The sequence below is a fragment of the Pleurodeles waltl genome, chromosome 6, assembly GCF_031143425.1.
Source record: "Pleurodeles waltl isolate 20211129_DDA chromosome 6, aPleWal1.hap1.20221129, whole genome shotgun sequence".
Taxonomy (NCBI): Eukaryota; Metazoa; Chordata; class Amphibia; order Caudata; family Salamandridae; genus Pleurodeles; species Pleurodeles waltl.
In genome coordinates, this window is record NC_090445.1 from 1,108,187,161 (window position 1) to 1,108,213,647 (window position 26,487).

The following is a 26,487-nucleotide window of genomic DNA, read 5'->3' on the forward strand; positions in this document are numbered from 1 at the left end:
TTCCAAAGGTTCATAGTCTGACATCCTGAAAGTGAGGAGCGAGGACTAAAATTTAAAGCCCCCAGAGGGAAGCAAGGGACAACAGACAAAATACAAGAAACATGACCCAATAAGTCAAATTATTGCAGCCTAGGAGGACTCTGGCAAACAGGGAGTCAGTGGGAGCAAAACAGGTTGATAAATATGCGAGAACAAGTAAAGCACAAGAGGAAAAAGGTGGAAGATGCCACAACGCTCGCACATCAACATACATTTTTTAACAGTGTCCATACACAGCAGTCTTAAGGCGCATCCAGCAATGGAAATGCGATGGGTGCCAACCCGGCCGGGCACCTACCACCCAAGGTGTCCAAACACTGCTGACTGGAGAAAGGTCAGTGGTTACGTAGACTATATAAACAAAAGGCCAGGGCACACCGAAGAAAGTTCTGTGTGGTTGATCCAAGTGGTCATTCAATCAGAGTCGAAGTCCAAAGAACAAATGAAACTGGACATTTATTAACGGATGAAAAGGTGTGGTCAATATTCAGGTCAAAGACCACACGTGTCGCAAACAATCCAAAATACAGACAGCAGCGAACACGTGTTTCGTCTCCTAGACTTTGTCAAGGCTTAGGCTATACGAAGATGAACAAAAGTAAGTATAGAACAAAGGAGTTCCGTGAAAAATGTGCCTGGTTTTCAGTCTCCAAGATGGTCAATGACATCCAGAAATGGTGGTGATGACTGGCCCTGATAAGCCAGAAACCGGAAAATGATGCAGTGCATCATATAAATTATGATTAATCAGAGATCCAAGTAAATGGCCTGGAGAATATATTGAGTCCACCCCTGTTATTACAGCCTGGGAAAGCAACACCATCTACAACCTTGTAGTTTCCAAATCTTCTGAGTGCAAGAACAGAGCGTCAGCATAGTGTTTCTATGAAGCAAAGCGTGAATAGCCCAAATGGGCTATCGACGCGTCCTAGCTTTCAGGATGGGTTCCCGCCCAAACATCTGCACTGTAGCACGTACAGGAGACTCCTGGAGACAGTGACTGAGACAAGGAGGGAAGGGAAAACTAGCGCAAGACGCGCTTATGAATACCGAAGGGAAAAGAACAAACATGAACCATGAAGCGGGCGCGATCACTAAACATTGCAGGCCCAAACGCTACCTGAAAGAAAAAGTAATTGGAAAACTTGACGAAATAGCATGCAATGCGCGTGCTATGAAAATCATACGAAGCAATCATTAACCATCAATAAGTAGCAGCGTATTAAGCACAGAATAATACAAAACAGAGAGGCACTCAACTTGACTGTGGAGCAGCAATAAAAGAGGCAATCAAAATGGTGTCTCTCTGTTATGTATTTGGGGATATATACAAGATTGGTACATTATTGATGTGGCATGGGTCAAAACCTCTTGGGAAATGTGTTTTTAGTGTCTTACTGTATATTGGCTGCTGTTTCGAGTAGTAAACCTGGTGAGGGCCTAATGCGAAGCCTCTGGTTCTGCCATAGAACTAATTGCATGTGGACTTGGGATTCTTGGTAGCTCTCTTGCAGCTTTTAATTAAAAAAACATGTATTTACAGAGATGGGTTTTTAAAATATAAGGCTTTTCCACGTTATGACGGTGACCGCGATTACCGTTTACACTTTTATACGCTTTGAAAAAACAGTACTCTTTTATTCCGTTGTTCCTTTAGGGTTCTAAACTGGTTGTCCACAGCTGATTACCATGTTAAATCCGGTAGACTTTGACACAGCTTTACATTTCTGGTTTTGAACCTGTCGTCGTCGCTGTGTGGGCGGGTCTTATTTCGGACTTATTTCGTTAGCTAGGTAGGCTTGCACTTCGGCGAGGACCTGTCAGGGTTGCCGGCTGGTAAGGTCAGAGGTTGTGAAGATGGCAGCGGCCTTGGGAGAAGAGGAGTTGGAGAATCGTGACTATTACTCGCTGATGAACGTGCGGCGGGAGGTGAGGGGGAGCTGGAGGGACGGGGGATGGTGGTGTTAAGCACGGGAGGGCAGCGAGCACTCTGTTCCTTGGTGGAACTGTGACTGGCCTACTGGAGCTGCCGTGACCCCCTCTGAACTGAGGACGTCCCTTACCGCATGCCGCCGTTGGGGTGGGGGTTAAGGGGTGTTGCTGCTGTCAGTGCCATAGACAGGCGTGGAGGCAATACACTGGACCACTGACCACGCACACGGGGCTCCTTAACTCATGGGAGTCTACTTTTGCTTAGAAAAAACTCTGTTGTAATCGAAGGGACCACGGTGCCCCTGAAAGATGTGAACATCACACTAGTTGCACCCCTATGTTCTGTTGAAACATATGATGGTCTCGGATCGTCATAACATAGATGGAGATTTTTTACTTTTACGAAGTCACTTTGGGGTGAACCGACTTTAGCATACTTACTTTAAAACGTTCTGTATTGGTTTAAGAAAATAAATAGTAACATACTTAACAATTGCATTTTATGAACTACATAGTCAAGTAACCGTGATATCTCGCAGGACAACATTTCAGACATACTAATTTGCTGAGCATGCGTCTGAGGTCTTAGCTAACGTGAAGGGCTGGCTGGTAGAGAAGGTCGAAGCTTGGTATCCTATTTCATAACATGCTTCTTAGGTCAGTTGCGTTTTTATTGTGTGTTCTGTTGCAACATTTATACAGCGCGTGCTTACTACCCATTCGTCTTTGTTTTAGCCAGGATCACTGTATTGACGTGTCAGGGGGTTATGTAAATGGCAATTGTTTGGTTTTCTTCACTCTTGGTTGTACTTGTGTTCGTAGTACCCCGCCGCATTACCATGTGTCGTTAACTGTATTTGCCATATTGAAGGAACTGTGTCCGGGGAAAAACTGTATTCTTTTCTCACCTCAATGGATGCTAAAAATGTATTTCTCTCGATTAAGTCTTCTACAGTTGAGATCCATGCTCTATTTCCACTTTGTTCTGATACCTATCTCTTAGGCCTACTTAGTAATATCTGTTACACATTCTCAACACTCTTTATGCTTGAGACAGCAGACTGTGAACTGCCCGCAATGGTACTGGAACCATTTTTAGAGGGGGGATGCTAAGCAATAACTTCAACTCGCTATAATCGCGGCTCAGAACAACCTATCTATTTATATTTATTGAGGTTTATAAGACCTTTGATTAGAAGTGTACAAAGTAATCATATAAGTAAGTCAAAAGAGGGGGGGGGCGAGTAACTGATTTTTATGATTGTACATCAGTTTGTAGATCACAGATAGGGTGGATGGTGGCAGCATTGATTTCAGCACAGACTCCCGTTGTGAATGACGAGTGCAACGTTTTTCAGATGGATTTGAAAGTGGAACTGAGCCTTTTGAAATATATTTCCATAAATACATAAATTTAAACTGCACGAAGAAAATGTGGAAGAATCTTAAACGGCCACTTTAATTCAAGTAACTGGCAAATGGGTGACGCACTGAATTCAAGAGATCATCAGAGAAATGAGGCACCCTATACAACTTATGGTCACTGGGTAGAGGCAATATATGCATGCCCTATAGCTACCATGAAGTGGTTAACCACTAACCGGTTGCCTCATTGTACTTTGACATCAAGAACCTACATTTTAGTTCTCATCTGAGGGGACTCGATCACTGCTTTGAAGGACCCGCCGGAGAAATTCCATGCTACACCATTGATTTTGCTGGAGGGTTTCCATTAATCGTCTATCAATGACCTTTTTTGTAGGCTCATAGACAATTATTTAATATGGTTTATGAATGCAAAGCTGACTTACTCTTGAGAGGTAACTAAGTACTTTGGTACGGCATTCACACTAAGCATACCTTCACTTGATCCCTTGTTGAGGACCAGTGTGAACCTGTCCTTACAAATAATGAGACACACTTAAGTTCACTGTTATGCTAAGATATTCACTATTATTTATTTTTAATAATTATTCCCTGCCTGTAGGCGACCAGCTTTTGTTAACAAGCAATCTTAATCAGTTCTGAATAAAGCCCACTCTTGGTAATATCCAAGTTTCTCAGATCTCATAACTCGTATGTCTGCATACTGTCTGTCTGTCCCCCTACTAATGACTACACTAAGAAGAATTTACAGTGCGCAGAGAGGCTCCGTTTTCTACCCTGTCTCCTCTCATGCTGCTCCGAATATTGTCCAGATTTACCATGCTGTGTATAGTGGCCAGACTCACCTTTTCTGGAAGGTGTCTAGTCCCACTCTGCGCTGGGCAGCATCCATACTGCTCTGCTCTTGGTATTCCCCTGACTCGCTCATCTCCAACCTCGCACTGCTCTATGGATTTCCCAGACACAGGGGACACTAGATACGTTTTGTTCAGACCCAGTTTGCTTTGGAGATCACCCAAGTCTGCTGTGCTTGGGGAAGCACTCAAACCTAACCTGCTCTGTACAGATTTGGTGAGCATCCAGACATACTCTGCTCAAGGCAGTGACCTAAACCACTTTTAAATGGAGAGATGCCAGACCTTCTCACTATGTTATGACAGTTGCCAGACTAACTCCACTTCTTCATATTCCTGACGTATGCTCTGTTCTGGACTTTGTCTAGAGCACATACCCTGCTCTGAATGTTGCTAACATATGCTCTGCTCTGGATTTCGACTAGATACTATTTTCTGCATGATTCTACGACCCACAGTTGTCTGTATATTGTTCAGACTTGTCACTCTAGTTGTAGTCTAGACTCAACCTCCTCTGGATTTTGCCATTGATTCATTAACCGTTAACTTACTGACCCAAGGCCATAAGGATGTTAAGTGGCTGGTCAGAAATATATCATTATATTGCTGTCAGGTTAACAATGAATTTAGTGCGCACTTAAGCATGGGATTTTCAAATGTTTGTTTGCAATGTATTGTCACAGGGTTTTCAGAATCCATGCATGGTGTCGTTGGTATAAAGTCCTATCTCCTATGTCGTTCAAGCAATTTCTGTGCTGTTTTCTATTACTCTGTTTCTGAATGTACAAGCTGCAGTTAACATTTGAGACACAAAGCGTGCCTTAGGCTTTTATGATTCCTCTTCCAATCATACTTTAGCTTCATCCATTCAACATTGTCACTTATCGCGTGACTGCTCTCTCTACATTTCAAGGTCCTCCATTCGAACAATCTGATTCTTGTGGCCATTAACACATGCCAGGTGAATATTGTTCATGGTAATATAAGGAAAGTTGTTTACTATGCTCATTTGGAAATAGAGATCACACTTCTCATCACATGGAGCTTATTACCCTTCCTTTAACCGTGAAACCACACTTTGGACTACTGAGTACCTACATTCTGGTGTGACTGTGTACCAGTCACAACTCATTGGCTGTACAGTGCCAGCATTCCAGAGTTCTCCCCTGGGGGAGGATCATCATTACTGAAAATAAAGGAAAAGGGTCAGACGGTAGCCTTAATACATGTCCAATTTTTTTAAACATACGCCACCTTGCCCTCTGGGCTGTCCATGGTGTATCCTAGGGGTGACTTGTATGTATTAATAAAAAGGAAGGTTGATACCTGGCAAAAGTCCTATTTTTCCAGGTTGACATGGCAGTTTAAAACTGCACAGATGAGCTGCAGTGGTAAGCCTGAGACATGGTTAAAGTGCTACTCAAGTGGGTGGCACAATCAGTGCTGCAGGCTCACTAGTAGAATATCATTTACAGACCCTGGGCACAGGGAGTGCCACCTTACTTGGGACTAGCATGCCAATTAAATATGCCAGTTGGATATAAGTCAATATTAACATGTTTTAAGAAGAGAGTACAAGGACGTTAGTACTGGCGAGCAGTGGTAAAGTGTGCAGAGTCTAAAGCCAGCAAAAATGAAATCAGCAAAACAGGAGTTCCAAAGGAAAATGTAGGGGCAAAACCACAGCAAGAATGCCAGGTATCTGTTGACTGCTCTTCTAATATTGTAGATATAGCTCCACTGTTTCATTATGGCTGTTTACAAATCAGTTGTTACATCTGTCTTTTAGCATAAATGAATGCCTATTTCCCAACCAAGTCTTCCCCTGTCTAGTAGTTACCTAATTATGCATTTGCTTGCTCATGATATCTGTGGTGATTAGATGCTGATCCTTTTTTTGCCAACAAGAGTGGTTCTGCATGTTACATCGGCTGGTGGTAGTTTTGTAGTCACCTCCCTTCTGATCTCTTATTTCTTTCTGCTAAGTCATTTCCTCTATGTAGTCTCTGCAGACAACCTCTTATCACCCTGACTCACCACCTTGAATGCCTCAGGTTGAGCACGTGTCTTCTACTGATCCCTGATTATTTTGAAATAAGTTGTCTTATTTTTCATGCGGTGAATGGCAGGTTTGTAAGTGCCTTTATTCTGTTTCCGCAGCAGATCTAGATTTGTCTCGTTCAAATTGATATTATACCTTCTAGGTATGTTTGATTTTATCTCGTAGCATGTCCCAAGTTTAGGAATTTGTGATCTCTTCTTGTGTGAGTGCCTTATGCTGTAGAGTGATGGACATAGTAAATTGTGGCCCCCAGTCTACATTCCTCTGTTAGTCATTGTATATGTGTTGGGCTCCCTGATAGATTACACCTCTGTGAAGTGAGCCCTGGGTGTAATGGAGCACATAGTGTATGAATAAAGCACCCTAGTCCCTTTTTGATAATGTAGTTATATATTCACCTTGCTATCCCAGGGGGGAAAACTCTCATTGTCCCATTTTTGTTATATATTTTTTACTGAACATAGCTACACTTAATGGTTAGTTATGGTTCAGCGAACACAAAGTCTAAAAAGTTGCTAGTTATGGTGTGCAACACACGCCATAACCCATGCCCTGTCATGCTTTTCTCTTTGTATACAGATTTTTTTTTTTTTTGAGGGATTCCTTTTTTATTTTTTAGCATGTGCTGCTCAGGAAGTTTTTTTTTTTTTTTATATATATATTTTTTTTATATTGATTATCAGCACGCGGGCACCCCGGGGGAGGGGCAGATAGGAGGCTTGTCCCATTCGGGGAGGTAATCCCACATCAGCTCTGCAGGGGAGTGGAGCAAACCCCAGTAGACACTTGGGATTTTGCATTTGGGGCAGGACAAAGAGGTCCAATGGCCACAACCCACAAAAAGGAACAAACTAGCCTTTTTGTCTTTCAACTCTTGATTCCCTCACCTGCCTGTGCAGACTGGGAGTTTGCCCAGGTGTGTGTGTGTGTGTGTGTATGTGTGTGTGTCAGGGGTGGGGTGGGGGGGAGGGGGGACTGAATACCTTTTCGATACCAGGGAATTCAAAATGGTGCCACAACAAAAGGAGTATGTGGCTCTAAATATGCACCACCTAAGAAGGCGCAACAATGTCTGCCTCCCTAGGAGCAGCTGCTATGTTGTTTTATCCGGTTTTGAAAACCACAACTTCAGACAAGAAATTGTATTAGTCACTTGGAGATGTTGTTGTCGCAAATCTGCCTTCCTGGGCCGGTGAGTATGAAGCCATGCACTGTCCCAGAAGGAGCAATAGTGTCTTTCTGACTCCCTGGTGGCAGATAGCAGGTTTGATGGGGCAGTTGCCCCAAATCTGTCCTCCCTCCCCAGGTGAAGGTGGACAAAAAGTCCAGTAGTTACCTTGGATTTTGCATTTGGGTGCAAGAAAAAAACAGCATGGCGTTTCACTCTGATATTGTGGGTAAGACATCTTTGTCGAATCCATGCAAACCACACCACCCTGGAATCCCAGGGGTGTCTATTTTTTGTAAAAAATGGGCAGGTTTGCTAGTTTTCCCTAGGTGCCACCCGAGCTACAGCCCAAAATCCACAGCCAACCACGTTAGAAAAAAGGTGGTCAGTTTTCAGTGGAAAACTGTGATGTGTCTATGTTGTGTTTTGGGCCCTTTCCTGTTGTGGGCATTAGGCCTACCCACACAAGAGAGATACTGTTTGTCGAGAGACTTGGGGGAATGCTGGGTGGTTGAAAATTTGTGTCTCTCCACGATTCCAGAAGTTTTCCTCACAGATATGTGAAGGAAATATGTCTTTGTCCACCCAGGATTTCCACCGGATGTCTTGTTCTAAAAAAAAATGTGCATGTTTGCGAGGTTTCCCTCGGTGCAGGCTGAGCTAGGGCCAGAATCCACAGCTATTCACATTGCAACAAAATGGTGAGTATTTAGTGGAAAAATGTGGTATGTGTTATTTCGATTTAGGCCCTTGCCTCTCGCAGGCACTAGGTCTACCCATCAGCCTTACACACAGAGGGAGAGTAGAGAGTTAGATCCCACCACATGTCCTCACAGGGAGAAATCTATATAGAAAAAAAGGTGTGGGCGGTGTTCTGCTTAGCTTCAAATTAAGAGGGAACGAAGCTTAAAAAAATGCAAAGAATGCAGCTCTCTTAGTCTGAGTAATTAATTTATTAAGGCCCATATCTCAAACAAGGACATACAAAAATATTAACGTGAGCATTTAACTTCAATGCAGCAAAACACATGCAAATACTAAAATAATCACAGCAGTTGAATAATGATAGGCAAAAAAGTGCAGTACATCAACAATGAATATGTATGCAGTGAAAAATAAAAATTATATATAGTTATGTATGCTCACAGGAAAGCTAGATAATTAAGAATTAAAATGCATCACCATGGGGGTTGACTTCTAAGTCCTTGTTGTCATCAAGCCAAGGAGTCCTGGATGGCTGAGGCAGTAGATCATTCCAACATGGGATATTTTACCCTGAACCTTGCGTCCACGTTCAGGAGAACTCTTTCTAACTCATTGCTAAGCCTCACCACCTTATATACCTCAAACCCAAAAAGAAGATTCTGGTAACCTCCCCCTCCCTTGGCGTGAGTTATGAAATTCAAATGCTGGCTGTGCTCGGTCTGCGACAAAAACATGCAAATGAACAGGCCCTGCTCCAATGCGCATTCCTGAGACAGAGAACCTGTACTTTTCCTTGATGGAAACATTCCCAGGGCCGAAGCCTTCTCTTATTATGTACCTTCCACATCCCCCATGTTTTGTGCCAACACGGTGTAACCTTATACTTGGAAGAAGAACATAAACAGGTTCTGTGTAGCAAACAAGCGGTGGGTGGAAAAATACCTGCGCCACCGATGTGACGGCATCTGGAGCTAAGCTAAGCACAAAATGGAGTCAGTGGAAGATATGAGGAACAATATCAAGGTAGATTATCTTAAGTTGAAGCTCCACCAATGGGGGTCAGACCTCGTACTATCAAGGGTTGAAAACAAAATTACTTCACAGCTACCCTTGCTGAAGAGTTAGGCTCCTTTACTTTTTTGAGAAATCCCTCTATGCATGAAGAAAACTGAGGAAAGTTTCCTTTATGGAAGGGGTGGTCTCACACACTAAGTAGTATCATGCTTCATCATAGACTACCCCTGTAGAGCAATGTCACAAGGGCGGACTCGACCATCTTGTTTGGATCTTCCAGAGGGAGTTCTTATACAAAGTTGATTGGACAGTGACAGTATCCAGATACTTAAAAATAACTAGTGGAGTACCGGCACATCACCTATATTATGGTATCCACTGGTATGATTAAAAACCAAAACAATGGGAAGAGATGAACCTGAGTGCAGTGGCTCTGCTCATCTTTAGATAACCCAACATGTTTCTGCCAAATTTCCAAGCTGCTACACGTCTAGGGCATTCATCAGGGCTACAGATCCCTAACAAACCCCACTCTGGAAAAGTGCGAAGTTGATAGTATAATCTAAGTCCGTGATTAGAAATAGTGAAATTGCACAGGGCCTACCTGAAATTCTGTCACTTATTTAGGACCTAGTTGGATTAAAGCACAGTAAAAGATTTCAAATGAAACCATTCTTTTAAGTCATCAATTCTTTATTGAACCTTATAGTGAACATGCAAGGAGAAAGAGTGTTATTCAGACCCCTACAAACCTATATAAATAAAGTGTTCAAAGCCACACCTGCATCCCAATAGTCTTGTGAGCATGTTACTACATCTTTCCCACTATAATAATACTAAGAGTGGGTGATCAAAACAGCGCCATTTCTATCCTGGCATACTGGGACAAGTGAGGACACCCTAGTTATACAATTACCCATATTTAAGGGAACTAGGACCTCATCTCTGGAAGCAGGGCTATGCCCCTTAAGGTCACACACAAAATCAGAGAAAGAAGTCCCAGAATTAAACTTTCAGCTACTGCGATTCTAGGTAGCCTATCGTTATCGGTGTCTTGTCATACTGTTGTTGGAACTTCTCATTCTCGCTGGCTCTAAGTGCTCCAAGTTAGCCAACATATTTTTTGTAAGCATTACGCATGTAGGTAGTTTTATTCCTAACAACACTGTAGTATCCTGCATATTACTAACAGCTCCTTGTCCATACAAAGTAGTGAACAGCCATCATACGATTTTCCTGGGCCAAACAACACCTATCTAGCATAGTTATCGTAAGATACATCCACTTTCCAGTCCTCCAATAGGTAACTAGTATGCCACAGTGGGGATAGATTTCTCAAAAAAAAGTCAAGGAGCCTTTCTCTTCAGCAGGAGTAGCTGTAAAATAACTTTGTTGTCAACCCTTGTTAGTACGAGGTGTGACCCTCATTGGTGGAGCTTCAAATTGAGATATTCTACCATGATATTGTTCCTAGTTCCCCCTATCTTCCGTCCCCACACCTTTTTGTGTATATATACTAGGCCTACCCACACAAGTGATGTACCATTGTTATCAAGAGATATGTGGAAACACAGAATAGTAGAACATTTCACATTAACAATTGGATTTCTCTGCATTTGTGCCTTTCACACGTACACCATTGTGTAAGAAAGAAGGCAATTTGAAAACTGCCCTCTGAATCACAGAATAGTAGATTAGTCACAAATTCAGAGATGTACTTATACCCACTGCTCCTAAACTCTGTATCTAGTGTCCATTTCAGAAATATATATAGGTATTCTAGACATGGCTTGAAAAATCATACAAATGTTACTAGACCTGCAAGTCAAGTAATTTGAATATTCTACGTGACCTAACTGTAATGTAAATGATCAGTAAACGGGTCTCAAATTGTGTGATCCTAGGCAAATATTTTCTTCATTCTCATATGGGTGCACCTTCAAATATGTGAGTTCAACATTTCTACTGTACACAAAAACTCTCTTGTTTTATTAAATAGGCTAAATGTTTGCTCCATTTATAATGTGGTGTCTATTTGAGGCTGTTTGCATCGCTCTTGCACCATACAACGTGGAAGAGCGATGCAAGCCTCAAGAATTTTGAAGCCACGCAAAGCCACTTTATGTGGTTCTGAGTGGCTCCAAAAATCTGCAGTAGTGCAATTCAACGCAGATTGCTGCGTTGCATTAATCTGCCCTGTGAACATGTTCCATGGGCGTTGCGTGGGTGTTCCTACTTATCTCCCATGGATTTTGACGCATCCCCAGATTTACAAGAACTTCTAAAAATCTTTCCCATGGGAGGCGTAAGGAGGAGAAATATTGCTATTTCTCCTAGTTTCTTTCTATGTGTGCTGCATTCTGCAGCAAATATAGAAAGAGGAATATGACTGCCAGGATTGTTTTTGCGCAGAAAAGTGTCTCTTCCTTCACAAAAGCAATCCACCATGGAACTCAGGAACCCTTCCACTGTGGTGCAAGGTGCCTACCTTGGCACTAGGCAGCCCATTGTGCGCCAGCTCATGGGACATGACAGGAATGCACCATATTGCCTTAAATAAAGCGCATTCCTGCCCTTTCTCTGTCACGTAGTAGAATGCAGCAAGGTGACTTGGTGTGCTGCACTGCATGACTTCCTCATAAATGAGGCCATAAGAACCTAGCCCACATACAGGGTACACATGATCCCTGACTTGCATCTTAGTTTACTAGGAGCGTTTCTCAGTTTATTTTTGAACACTCACATTTAATGAAAATATTACTAAGGCATGATGTGGTAGCGCACTTTCATTTACAAACAGTAAATTTCTAAGAAATGGCCAAAAACCTTCCCAGTAATTAGGAGCTTTACTGATGAGACTGTATATTGCATTAACAATAATCTGTGACAATTGGGTTTCAGAAAACATATTATTTGCACAGCACCAAGTAGAGTGCTCTGATATGTTTTCATCCTATTAAAATATTTTTTCATCACTCAGAAGTACACAAAATGAGCTTTCACACCTACTGAAATATATTATGAAATGTTTGTATAGTTGACTTACTAGCTATTTTAATGTGCATTAGGAAACCTTTGACACCCTACATCCTTTCATTTCACACTCTTTGTACAGCAGGTCAGACAGTTCTCTTTACAAAGTCCTTGAACAACTAGGAAATGTAATTGTGGTAAGGCTAATTGACTTATGACCTCTCTCTCTGAACACAGAGGAAATGTGTCAAGATAAAAATAAGATTTAAAGACGTTATTGCTCCTTCACTTTCTGACTGAACAGAGCTCCTGTTCTTGTCAACTGCCAGAATAGGCGAGTAGGTCCTAAAAATAGCTCAATCTGATGAAATATGGCTCTCTATAGCAAGTGGGTATGTAGACTTTTAAAGGCCTGCTTGATACCCATTTTTAGCTTTATACATTTTACTCTATGAATTGCTCTGAAATCAGTACACAATGAAAAACCATTTCAAGGTACAGTACAGTAGTTTGCTCTGGGTACCTCAGGTTCTTGGATAACCTACAAACCCTATATATCTCCACGACAAGAAGAATCTACCAACATAATGGTATATTGCTTTTGTAAATCGTCCATTGTGACAAAAAGTAACAGATGAAAACGTTATCACAAATGGACGTTTTTTTTTCCTACTCCGTTTTTATAAGTTTTTAATTCAGCAGTTAGTTTCTTTTAGAAAACCCTGATGATCTACACAAATGACAAATTTTGTCTATCTATAGCTTTTGGGGATCATTCATGGGTTTCAGACCGGTTTCACACATGAGGTTTCACACTGGTTTCCAACACAAACTGGAAATAGATTGAAAGTGCAAACATTCGGCTACCTCCTAATAAAATGCCAAAAATACAGTCAAATATGGTATTCCCATGCAGCTCTGCATGTTCCCGAAAGCTGGGGAGATGGTGACTTTAGCACACCTTTTGTTGATGCCATTTTAGGTAAAACACACACTTTTGTGTAGTACTTTGTTCCTATCTTTCCCCAAAAACTCAAAATTTAGCTACATCTTGGCTATTTTCTCAGTTGCCTCCTGGGGACTACAAAAGCTCTGGGTACCTTTAGAATCCCATGATGTTGTGGGGAAAAAGGGGGGGGAAAAATTGCCATGGATATCTAATGTGGATAAATGTTATGGAGGCCTAACCACAACGTACCCCAAATAGTCAAAAAGGTCTTAGCACTGATGTGAAAGAGCCTCAGCAGTTAAGGGGTTAACTAGCTCAGAGGTGTACTGAACACTGCAGTGGGACTGATGATAATATGCATTACTCACCGTAACTGACACATTTCTTGACTTTTTAAAACATTTTGTGTTCACTATAACAAACCTTTAGACATTTTATGCTTTAGTTGAATTTCCTGTTTTGTTTAGGATGCACTGCACCTGCTATGTTCTCATTCTGGGCTGTGGATGGCCTTCAGACAGGCACTGTACTTAAACTGCTACAGCCCTGAGCAGTGAGATTTGGTCAAAGAGCCTGCCTGGCCTTCCACTCAGCTTCATTTGCTGTCTTCTAAATTTCATGTGCCTTCATCAGCAACTGTCCCAAAGTTATTAGCAAATGAAACATTTATTGCTCCCCATATATATTTGTCCCCATTACCTCCCCCTGATGGATCACCACAAAATTTGACATAACTAATAAAAAACTGGCCTGATTTAGATCTTCGCGGAAATGGTCCTGCAGTGTTTTTCTGTTTGCAGTCTTGGCAGTCCACCCACCTGATTTTTAGATGTTGTGCGGACGATAGGCAAAAGAGTGCCTGAGTCCCGCCACCTCTGCCAAGAATCTCCAGCCGCATCACCAGAGGAATTGAAAATAGGGGCTGACGGTGAGACTCCTGCCGTCTTTACCGCTGAGCAGATTTGAATGTGCCTTACTGCCAAGCCAACTGGGGCGGCCCGACCTCCACACTCCTTATTTGGCGGATTGGAGGGTAAGTGGCGTACAAACCTACCTTCTTTTTTTTCTTCCCAATTCCACTTCCATTTTTGACTGGTATTTTTTTTTATAAGCTGGCAGTTGAAAAGTCTTCTGCTGCCGTAGACCATTGTTGCTGATGGTGTTTGATGTTAAAAAGCCTGATCTTGGTTTGCAGTGTTAGCGCCGTATCTTCTTTAGTTGAATGAAGGCAGCTCTTGCTTTGCATATTTTTGCCTCCACTTCGACGTCTGTGCGGCCCGGCTTGTCTATAACACTGCTCATGTTGTTGAAGGCCTCTTCCTCTTCCAGTGCATCATCTATAAAAGTGATGCAGTCTCCATCAGATATATAGCCAGCTGACTGGACTTGTCAATCAACTGTAGTTGACCAACCTTGGAAGAAATACTGCAAGCTATCCAACATTTGAGCAATGGGAAGGCAACAGAGCTTGGCAATATTCCTACAGAGGCACTGAAGAAAGACATTGAAACATTAGTAGACATGCTCTGTCTCATGTTTGGAAGAATCTGGGAAAAAGATAAGGTTCCATCAGACTAGAAAGAGGGCTATCTCATCAAGATCTCCAAGAAGGTTAAACTTAGTAACTGCGCAAACTACAGAGGGATAACTCTTTTATCAACCCCAAAAATAGGGTTCAACAGAGTCATCCTGACCAGAGTGAAAGAACAAGTTGACGTTCTTTTGCAAGACTAGAAAGCCTGTTTCCACAAGGATACATCCTGCACAAACCAGATTGAAACATTGTGCATCATTATTGAGCAGTTTATGGAATGGAACTTCCCTCTCTATGTCAGCTGACTATGAAAAAGCATTCAACAGCCTAGACAGAGAGACCCTTTGGAAATTCCTCCACCACTGCGTTGTGCCAGATAAACAAGTAATAATCATCAGGAACTCTTTTGAAGTTATGACCTGCAAGAAAGTCCATAAAGGACAACTCATGGAAGCCTTTCTAAGTGAGGACAGGGTCCTCCAGGGTTGTTTGCATTCGCCTTCTCCTTCCTTGCTGGCTATAGACTTGATCATAAAGGCATACACAGCTAGGAGATAAATGGGCTTCAGTGATCACCTTGGATGCAGCTCGACGACCTAGACTTTGCAGAGAACCTCACCTATACCAATCTGCAGAGGCAAGACCAAGATCTTGAAAGCTAACACAGCCAGCACAACTTAATTTGTTTAAGTAAGCAATTGTGTAAGGATTTTGTCTTCTATTTTTATCTTAGTTGTCAAATACAAGTTTGGTAAACCACTTAAAGTTGTTACCCAACAAGGGTTATGTGGTGACATAAAATGGCACAGTTTGGAGCATGAGAAATGTAACCATGTATGAACGGCTATATCCAGAAGCAAATGTGTCTCTTCCCATTTCATTCCTAGATGATGCAGCAATGCGAGATAGGTTTCGCCTTTTATATCCAACTGTGTTTCTGTTGTTCAGATCGGCTTGTCTGTACCCTAAATTTCCACGTTTGTACCCTTTTGTCCTTTGGGGGTGCACTTTTATACCTCCCTTTTTATTATTATTTTTGTTCGGGAATATGCATACTTACACATATCTTGGTACCTTTTGCATACCTTCACATTGTCACTGATCAATCTTTTCCTATATTTTGTTAATTTATTTTTTAAATCTTGCAGTTAATAAAGACCGTCTGATCCCACCACACGTATGGAACAATTCATAAGAAAAGCTGCCCACATTATGAGTTGGCATTCTCTTCCTCAATTGCATTGACATACAAGTTGCACCTTCTTAAAACTTCACCATCATTTCTTTCGCTCACTGTATAACTTCAAGCAGGGACCAACACTACACAAATCAGCCTTGTCTTGTTTGCCATAGGAACAATCTAACCCCGACTGACTGCTAGTCCACGTTCCTTCTTAATGGGAACAGAAGAAATTCAGACCTGTTTGTTTTGCTAGATGTCATCATGAGGTGCATCTTAAGGCTGCCTCAATTAAAAAGAAAAAAGATAGATAGTGGAAAAGTGACAAAATAAATTCTTTAGCCATTACTTCCTAACCAATGTGGATTCTTCAATGTAACATCCTATTCTGTGTGTTTAGCCACTGGGTAATTATAGTTAAGATCGTGTTTCCATAGGTAATACATTATTTTGATTTGTTGAGATCATTGCTGCTGTTTGATGAATCTTCACAAAATTTCCCAGAACATTTTTAACCTCCGCCCTTAACTGGAAAGTATCAGGGGCAGAGAAAAAGGGGGTTTCCCAAAATGGGTGTTTCCCTATTCATTTTTCCATAGCAATGTTGGAGACAGCTACAGGCAAAACGGCTGAACGGATTTACACCTAATGTATCAGAAAGCTAGATCTTGGCCCAGGAAGAGTGTTTTGTGTGATTTGGTGTACATCCATTCAGCAAACAAGGCTCCAAAACTTAGTATATATCACACCATGGAAAATCTGAAAAGCCGCCAGATCTCAATTGAGTTCTGATTGCCTGCCACTTCATCAGTAAGGATGTGGCAGCAGCCATCTTAGGACTTGGGACTCAGTCATGAGTCCTCAAAAAGGTTAGAAAATAGATTTAGGGAAGCAGAGTAGAGATACCCTCACCTCTTAGACCTGATTGGGGTGCATATTTAAAACAATACCCCTGGGGTGGACCAGAGCCTAGGGTGCGAAGCGTTTGGTTTTTTAGAGGGAGGGTGTGTGTGGTTCTTCTCGTCAGGTCTCGAAGAGGCACTGGGGACCCCATCCCCCCAATGGCCAATATTTTCATAAAGGGGAGCATCATACAGCCCTTCCTCTTCCCTGAGCCTAAAACGGTCCTGGGGACCCCATCACCAAAGACTAGGGTCGCCTGACCCCAGTCCTCAGTCTGAATAGTCGTCAGAACACCCATCCGCGGGGGGTTACAAACCACCTATTGGGAGAGGGTGCACTGTCCCCCATCCCTTCCCCTCCCAGAGCTATTTTATGGCCGTGGAGACCCCTATACTCCGGGCAAGCTTAGGAACGGTGTCCCAGAGTCCCCAAGCCTGAGGGGACTGTATATTTCTCTCCCTGCGAACAGGGAAGGTTAATGTGCTCTCAACCTGCGGGAGCACAAAACTTTTGCCTTCCTGTGCTCTTGTGGAAGGAAATATACTGAATTACTCGCACCCTACAGGAGCAAAAGGAAACTGCTCCTTCGAGGTGGGAACAGTGCCACCTCACGCTGTACTCGGGATGGGTTCAAGCTGGGAGCCAGCAGGGCTACAGGGTCTCTGGGCCTCTCTTGTTGCCCCTATAACTGACCTGCTATAGGGTGTCTTTGTGGGCACTGGGGCACCCCACCAAATAAAATATTAGTATTGGTGCCTGCAGGAGCTGGAGACCCTGAGTCCTTCCACCCAGCGGCCCCTTATAAAAGTATTTGGTGTTCCCAAGTGGGTACTGGGGCGAGTCCTTAAATAAAAAATCATTGCTGACTCCTGCGCAGCCACATAGTGCCGCTTGCTGGAAACCGGCGGGGCTGCAGATTACCTGTCCCCCAACCCCATGCACCCCCAGAATAATAAAGAAACAAATGGGCAAAAGGGAATAATGAGCATCCACAGCCGCTCCATTTTTTTTCACTGCTCCTTTGGGGAATGCCCCCCAAGTGTCCTGAAAGAGCTAGTTACATTTTTTTCTTTTTTAAAAGTGGGCAGGGGCACCACCATTTTTTTGTAATTCATTTTTTTTTTTTTTTTGTATTTATTTTTTTTGTAATATGAGGTGGGGGCGGGACTGCAGGGAATTCAACAGACAAAAAAAACAGTAAATCTCTTGGGTCATTGACATTAGGCTCACTTTTTATATTTTGGAGTTGCAGACGGCTATGCCTGGCATAAAGTTGGCTGCTCAGAGGCTAGGCCCTGTGCCCACCCCTTGAACAGCCAACTGTCATGCCACTGTAGTGGGTTAGCTTAATGTATGGTAATAAAATATTACTTTACATTAATAAAGTAGACATTCACTAAAAAACAAAGATTGAAGTGATGTTATAGTCTGGTGACATTTTAAGCTAAAAAAAATCTGAAATTCACCAAACACCATGCTCTGCTAAATACTCCATATATCACATCACTCATGACATCTTCTATTGAATCATTGATAATATCACTGCAACATTTTAATGAAATTATTGAAAAGAAATCTGTGCATTGTGGTTTGGGTGTTTCTTTTTGTGCATGAGTTCTAGTTTCTTGAGATTACTATAACTGGTGAGTTTCAGTGTATTTTTCGTTTAAAATGTCACCTAACTTTGCTTGACCCTATATGTTTGCTGGTTGTACCCTTGCTAACCAGTAGTACAATTTCTGTTATTACCCTGTATGGTCTAATTAGGACATTCCAATTGGTATAACTAACTTACCTGTAAGTCCCTGGTGTACGGTACAAAAGATGTACCCAGGGCTTGGAAGTTTAATGTGACCAGAGCACTGAAGAATGTGCTCTGCCATCCACTATAGCATCAGTGCAAACATGGCTTCAGGACTACCCGTGCAGCTTAGCAGTCGCAGAGTACAAACCTCTTTCAACCTATCTGAATAAACACTTTTGACAGGTCAAAACCTAAATCTTAAATATCAGTAATTCACCCTTATGTAGGGCTTGTAGTCCACAACACAGCATGCATAGTATTTGAACGTAAGACATGTAGAAATGTAATGTTAGCATGCCCTTAGAGTGACTAGCACCCAACAACTATTATCCTCTGTGGACAGCCTAGATCTCGTTTGTAGAAGATTAAAGTTCAGATTAAAATTATAATACCTTATCTCAGGAATTGGACTAGCTAGAAAAACGATTAAATAACTATTTTTTACTAATTATTAAAATCTAATTAAATAGTGAAGTCTGATTTTTAATCCACTATTAAGGAAAAGTAACTCTTAGAAAGTTATTTTTTTCCTCTCTGGAGTTCCTGGAGGCTAATTTGCATTGAATGGATGTGAGTGAGGTATGAAATTCCTCCCAGGAGCTACACAATTGTCACTGTGAATTAACAGGTTGTCATGAAAGGGAAGGACTACTTTGAGCTCAGCTGAAGGTTGAGTGCTCAGAGCATACTGTTTCACATTATAATGTTAAATTCTGCTGGAGTGTTAAATCCTGCTTGATATGCATATCATACTTAGGATGCACTTAAAAGGTAGAAAACAGATTGCAAAGCCAATTCTTCTGTATCCACTATCTGGTTGCTGAAGGACTCCGATTTGTCTTCCTAGATCTCTGTGTTTTACAATTAACACTTGTAGGCGCCCTTTAGAGTATGGGTACAGATTGCCAAGGCAATTCTTGTGTATCCACTGTCTCCCGGAAAACCGTTCTTTTGTTCTGCTAGGCTTCTGTCTCATAATTTTTTGTGGGAACAGTGCCTTTTTCAAACTGGATTTTAGTGTTAGGAGTGGGAAGACTATAGGATCACTAGCGAACTCTTCCCCACCCAGCCTTCAGAACCCAAGCCTAATCTGGCTGAATTCCATATTCAAAATGTTTAAAGTGGGTAGGGTTGCCCCATTTTAACCCATGTGTCAGTGCATGCACAGGAGTCATTCACACACACAAGCTGGTGCCAGGCATAAATGTGGCATCTAGAGGCTCCCACTTCAGAACAGTCTGTGACCTGAGGAAGCACAGAAGAGGAGTGGACTTGCTTTGGTGGCCTCCGAGGACCCTTAAGGACTGGACCTGCTACCTCTTGTATCCTGGCAAAGAAGTGGACTCCAAGGGTCATAAGATTGACCTTTTACAACAAGCTACAAGAGGCCTTTCCTGCAGATGCTCAGTTGACCAGTGGCAACTGGACCTAGACTGGAGCCTGCTTATGCCTGACACCGTGTGGTGAGTCCCTAAGTGTTTCCCATAAGGTCCTGGGGGCTTCAGAAGTGTACTTCTGTGGTGGACTGGGACTTGCAGAACTGATTTAGAAAGTAAAATCGTTGACCAAGCAAAGTTTTTTTTTTATTTTATTTTTTTAGTGTATCTGATCGGTTCTGAATTGCGGCCAGCCTCAAATTGCACCTAGGTCCTGGGCTACAGAGAACATGGACTGTCATTGGCACTTTGTGCTTCTTGGCACTACTCCTACTGTTTTTTAAATATATAAATCATTTAATTGATTTCATAGTTCAACAAAACAATGCAAATCAGAAATGAGATTTCACTTACCAGCACAATGGGAATGTGTACAGTTAATCGGGAAGCCACATGCCACATCTGTAATATGAGTACAATTACAGTGGTGATAACCTGGTAAACCAAGGGCAAAAGAAACGAGAGCACCAACATTAGAGACTACCAGTAGAATAGTTCAGCCAGGCATTCCATATTTTTTTTTTTTTCTTGCACCCCATTGGCCTTATAAACCAGTTCCTCCATCATAGGTCGGAAATCGGAGTCGGAGAATGCATTAGCGTCAAAGAGGTCCGTCTGATGAATGGAAAATAAAGACCCCTTTCTGTTTCTAATTTTTAAAAGGATGTGAATTTGCTTACAGATAGATTTTTCTTTTCCTGGGATTGTCCCGTCTTTTGCCATATTATTCTTTTACCCCTATGTGCCCAAATGTGCCTTTTGTTTTTCTAATGATGCTTGCTTCCCTTTGAACTGATAGTTTTCCGATCATATTATGCCAGAATGGAATGACCACTCATTAAAACGTTTTACTAGAATGGATGTGTTTACTCCAATAAGCCATGTAAATATCTGACCTCTAGAATATGCGTACCACTCTGCAAGTTAATTTTATACATGTTACTGTTGAAGCAAGGGCAGCATGACCCTTTCGTGGCTGTCACATTCATGAGTGACCTTTCCATTTACATTTAACGTTGACAATGAGCATTATGATGTTCATTCATTGCAGATCTAGAGATGAAAGCCTTTGTGCATCACTTTGAAAGAAGAAAAGTGGCATTTTCCCAATATCTCTTCCTCTTTACATAAACAATGATTTTAGGTAGTTAAATAATTATACATTTCCTGTCTGTGTTGTTTCTGTTGGAGGTAAGATGGCTGAGTTTTTTTTATGTAATGGGGATCATTGAGTTTGGTCCAGGACTTCCTTCTCCAAACCATGTTATTTCTTTATTTGAAATTAAATAAGACTACATCCCCTAGTATGCACTGTTTTATGAAAGAAAACCTGTTGTTTCAGAAAAGTTGAGCAATATGGATATCTTAAGCCCATTTCATGTATAGATCACCTTGATTTTTCTACTAGTGCTGTACCACCAAGTATTCTTTTTATGACTTTTTTTTTTTGAAAATACTGTTAAGGTGTTCTGTATAGAACAGAGCACAGATAGTAAAGATGTTTCTAAACTGTCAATTTGTTTTTTCCAATATTTTTGTAGATTTGGTACTCACAAGCAATGAGAAACGTTATGCATTTTGTGAACTGGCATTCATTTAAGGGAGGGTGTCGGTTTCGAATAATTATACAAAGAAAAACGTTTAAGATCAGTAAGCAGTATTCTACTTAAAGTGTCTATGGAGGACTCTTTTCCACACCTTTTTTTAATCAGTTAGCCTGATTAACAAATGTTTTTACACACCCAAGTTCTTTAGTCACACAAAAAGAGCAACAGCCAAGAGTGATACCATTGACAATTGTGCTCCCATAAAATCACTCACAAATATACAAAATCTACATGTAGTGGATTTTCAAAAATTGAAAATGGCGGGTCTTTATCTTGCTTATTCCTCACTGTTCTCTAGCGTTTGGAATGAAAGTGCCCTGTTCTAGGTTTGAGTGGGCATGTAGGTTGGCACTCTAGAGCAGTGGTTCCCAACCTTTTGACTTCTGTGGACGCCCACTTCATGATTACTGGGACCCGGAGAACCCCACTGACTCATTATTGGAGTCCGGGGACCCCCCACTAAGTCATTACTATAAACTGGGGACCTAATCTGTTAATATTGTTTAATTTTCTAAGCTGTCGCGGACCCGCAGAGGAGGCTTCGTGGACCCCCCAGGGGTCCCCGGACCACAGGTTGGGAACCACTGCTCTAGAGGGTGATCCTATTTTGTTTTTCAGACATTTATCTGAGTAGATTTGGTGCCACATATTGCGCCTACTCCCTTCCCCTCCCACCCATTTGCGTCCACGACCAGTTTAATGTTGAGTTGGACTGCAGATTTATTAAAGGGGCGATCATGCAATGGTGAACTCTGTCATTAATATAGAGGAAGGAATACTGAATAGTTTGTGGTTTATATTGCATTCCTTGTTTCCTCAATGAAAACAATGTCAATATAATGTGAGGATTAAAATTACATAATGTCCGTTTTTACATTGTGTGTATATGACTTCTGATACCCTGTTTAAGAATGATTCACATAAATACTATCGTAAATGCAATATTATATGGCTGTTTTTTTTTAACGTGACATTGAACTGCCTGGAGATCACTCATTTATGGAAACATGTAGCTGACCGGTTTGATACTAGACCCAGGCTCCAGGTACCGAAGGCTTCCAAATTATTTTACCTGGGTATCTGAGAAATTAGAGGAAGGTCAAACATACTGGAAAGTACTTCTTCTGGTCTGAAGGTCCTTGGATTTCTAATTCAGCTTTAAGAGAATGATCTGAACGTCTGTGTTACCCCTGTATGAAGGGTAGCGTGCTATTTGTTAGGGAAAGAGTTGTCTTATTTATTGTGAAACTCTGGCATTACAAGCATATGTGGCAGCTGACTTCCAGATATAGGGTCTTCCCGTCTGCCAAACTGCTGACAGGGTGGCAGCCGCCTTAGTGACGACCACTCCGCCAGAGTTATTAAGAGTTTCCCACTAGGTTGGCAGGCGGAAACTGAGGTTTCTGCCTGCAAGCCTAGCAGGAAACAGGCTACAGCATTGTCTCTGGCTCGTAATCATGCCGGCGGCAATGCTGTAGCCCAAAGGGTGCACCAGCACCCTCTTTGCAGACAGTGAACATAGCGCCAGTGCGGAGCAGGGGGGCCCCTGCACTGCCCATGCCCAGTGCAAAAGCTGTGCAGGCCCCCCCGCACCTGTTCTCCAACCTTTTGAAAATGCTTGAGGAGAACAAGGTTGTAATCCGCAGGGCAGCCTGGCAGATTGTGATCTCCGCCACTGCCAGGCTTCAGGGCTTATGAATCCGGGCGGTGCTTGCGGTTCGGGTTTTAATGTGGTAGTCGGACTTCTGCAACAGTGGCGGTCCTGACTGCCACCACGAGTGTTGTGATAGCACGACATGTGCAGTTGCCCAGCCATGGCAAGCTTTGTGTGGCGTTTGTTGTTTGATATATCTTATATATTATTACAATGAAAAACCAAAGAAATGCATTTAAAAAGGATTTGTTTAGTTACAAAATATCAGACACATGCCTTCTTAAAAAAAAAAAAAAAAAACAACAACAAAAGAAAAACCGGCATCTTTGTGCACCAGACCAGATGCTTAGAACATGGAATGGATTGTATTTAAGATTTAATTAACAGTGTGCGTGGTGAAGTCCCATTTTCTGACAGTGTAAAATGTTGAATAGGTCCGTCTCTGAAAAAGCAATATCTGGATCGATTTTTTTTTTTTTTTCTTCACCTTTTTAGAGCTCTACATAGGGAAGGTAGTCTTCTACTATTAGGTTGAAGTGCAGAATCAGGCCAGCCAGCTTTCAAAGACAACACGCTCATGACGCCTGGTAGCATGATAATGAATGTATTCATCTTCTGAACTGTTTTTTGTTGGTTGATTGTCATTTATGTAACAACATTTCTGTAGAGCAGGGGCCGCTAACCTTTTCTGTAATTATAGCTCCTTATGTTTAATGAATACAATTCTTAGCTACTAATATTAATGTTGCAATAGCAGCTACATTAAACAAGATTACATTAGCGCCCACTCTCTGCAAGTTTACAAGCAGTAATCAAATCAGTGCATCAGTCAGAGTTGTCAACAGTAATGTAAAAAAAGCTTTGCCAGTTTGATTGCCTTGCCATCGTGAATGCCTAACAGCCACAGCTGCAGCAATGCCGCTGGCACGAAGACAATAAGGTTAGTAATCAGTCTCCTCAATGCCATATGATTATTTTCCTCCAATATCAGCTTCAATTTTATTTTGGAAATTCAGCTATTTTCTCTAGACATCAGCTTATAGATTCTGGAAACAGACATATTTTCGTCTTGAATACACTTTTTAATTTTGGTATACCCACATGAATCAGCCAGGCAAAAGCTTCTAATTTATTATGCTGGACTGGAGAGACGCACAGGAGAGAAGCTTACTGGTACCTAGTGAGCTATCAGTAGCTCACAAGCCAGTTGTTAGAGAAGCCTGCACTGGAATCTTAAGCATGGATGCCCTTTTTGCTCGGTCATATGTGGCACCCGTTCTGACAGTCCCCAACATACTGACTTCTTAAATGGGGACTACCATAAATGTCTTTTGTTTCAATTTGGTGGTCCGGCTACTGTTGGTAACCGCTACAGTTTCAGGTCTCCAAAGCCTCTTTTCCTGAAATTTATCTAGTGTGAATTCTTGTACTTTCCAGGCAACTTTAAGCTTGTAAATGAGAGTTGCTAATGTTCAACCTAGAATTCATCAGTGTACATGCTATTTATGGCAAGAGGGATGGATTGCAGCTGGCTCATCCTTTATAGGTGTAGGAGGTGTCTAAAGCTATAATCTACCTGTGGTTTCTTGGTCAAGTATCAGTCACCACATCAACCTTTTATTCATTTTAATGGCAGTGGAGCTCTGTTGTTCATGTACACCTCTTTTGAATTATTCAGTTGTCCCAGTTTCACACACAGTATGAGCTCATTTATGCCATGATTAAGCTGGGCCCAATTATTATGCACCCAGCCTCCGAATCAACAACTTGCTAACTGAGTATGGCCTACTCATTGTAGAAACATTCAAGGATGATAGTTACTTTTATGTGACTTTAAAGGTTACAGATCTTCAAGAAAGGACAAGAATATGTGGATTTGAAAGCTGAAAAGGCTGAAAAACATATGGTCCCAGTTTTGCTGTTGTGGTTTGCCTACTTATTGTCATCTCTGTTGATGCACTGGGTGGTCAATGAAATTAAATGCTGCTGAGAGGCCGGGTGACCCCATCATCACAGGCTGACTTGTTTCTGTGAATTGGCAGATGTTGTCTATAATGTCTAGCAAGGGAGTGTCTGTATCATGTGCAGGGCTAAAGCCCGGTTGTATGGAGTCAAGTAACAAGATCTTGTACATATATTTCATTATTTGCTTACTGGCCAATTTTTACTGGATCTTGCTCAGTTCTGGAAGGTCTGCAATTGGATGATAATTATACGAATATACCACGTCCGTGCTAGGTTTTTATATTAGTAGGACACTATTGGACTTTTAGTGAAGAGAGAAAGATGCTTTCTTCAAGTGAGATGTTGTTGATAAGTTGAATAGTATTTGTTAATACATCTGAGATGGAGGTCCGCACTCAGCTAGGAATTAGTTTTGTGTGTAACACGTATCTTCAGGCTAACACTTAATATCTGTTTTATGGTAGACTGAGAAAGAACAGTAACATGAGTATTGCTATAGTTCAACCATGAAGAGTTGGCAATTTTTGTTTCTTTGTGCCACTAGAATTTCCCAGAAATGAGATTCAGTGAGTCAGCTCTGACTTGGGCGGTGCAGAAAATTACAGAGGTTGGCATAGATGTCTCATGTCATTGAATAAAACTGCTGACTGCTTTAGTGTATATTTTCTACCTGCAGATTGAAGTTGCCCACTACTAAAGCAATACTGAACCTTCTGAAAGCCTTAATCGTATATTCTTGTAAATTCTTTATGACACTCTGGAATTGTTCTGGAAGTGATAAACAATCTCTTGCTTTTTTCTTTTCCATACTTTCTATTCAACTGAAAACTAATCATTAATCTAGATCCCCTCATCCATCCATCATTCCAGAGACCGCATATAATCTTATCTTTCTTTACTTTTTCTTGAAGGTTCCACTTGCTGTCCTTTTCCCATCATGTCTTTGGCACTCCTGACATCCCATGACTATCGTCCTCCATGGTCTCACTTCCTTCTTTTCTTTTCTTCATTCTTTATCACTCGTAACTTAAATGTGTCTCCTTCTTGCTCTCTGGCAATATTTCTGGACCTCGTTTATCCTTTAATTCCCATTCATTTCTTTCTGCATCCACCCCCAGTCCTGCATTATACTTGCACTCTCTCTCTTTGAACACTCTTTGTAAAACTGATTGTGCTCCAGATGCAAAAAATCCTTCTCAACTTGTCTCTATTTCCTTCGTTGTTTCTTGACTCTGTTCTTAGCCATACAAATAGCTATGCCAGTGTATGATTCATCTCTTCTCTCCATGATGCATAAGCAAATTGATCATTGTCATGTAGCA

General features: G+C 41.7%; 1 protein-coding gene across 1 annotated transcript in view; it reads left to right on the top strand.

Annotated features, from left to right (window-relative positions):
* The first annotated feature begins 1,812 nt into the window (after window positions 1-1,812).
* The window catches only part of DNAJC11 (DnaJ heat shock protein family (Hsp40) member C11), a 595,273-nt gene continuing 570,598 nt past the window's right edge, over window positions 1,813-26,487 (top strand). Inside the window, exon 1 of the mRNA XM_069240219.1 lies at window positions 1,813-1,968. Coding sequence (XP_069096320.1) covers window positions 1,897-1,968 — 72 coding nt within the window. The 5' untranslated portion in view covers window positions 1,813-1,896. The remainder of the gene's footprint in view (window positions 1,969-26,487) is intronic.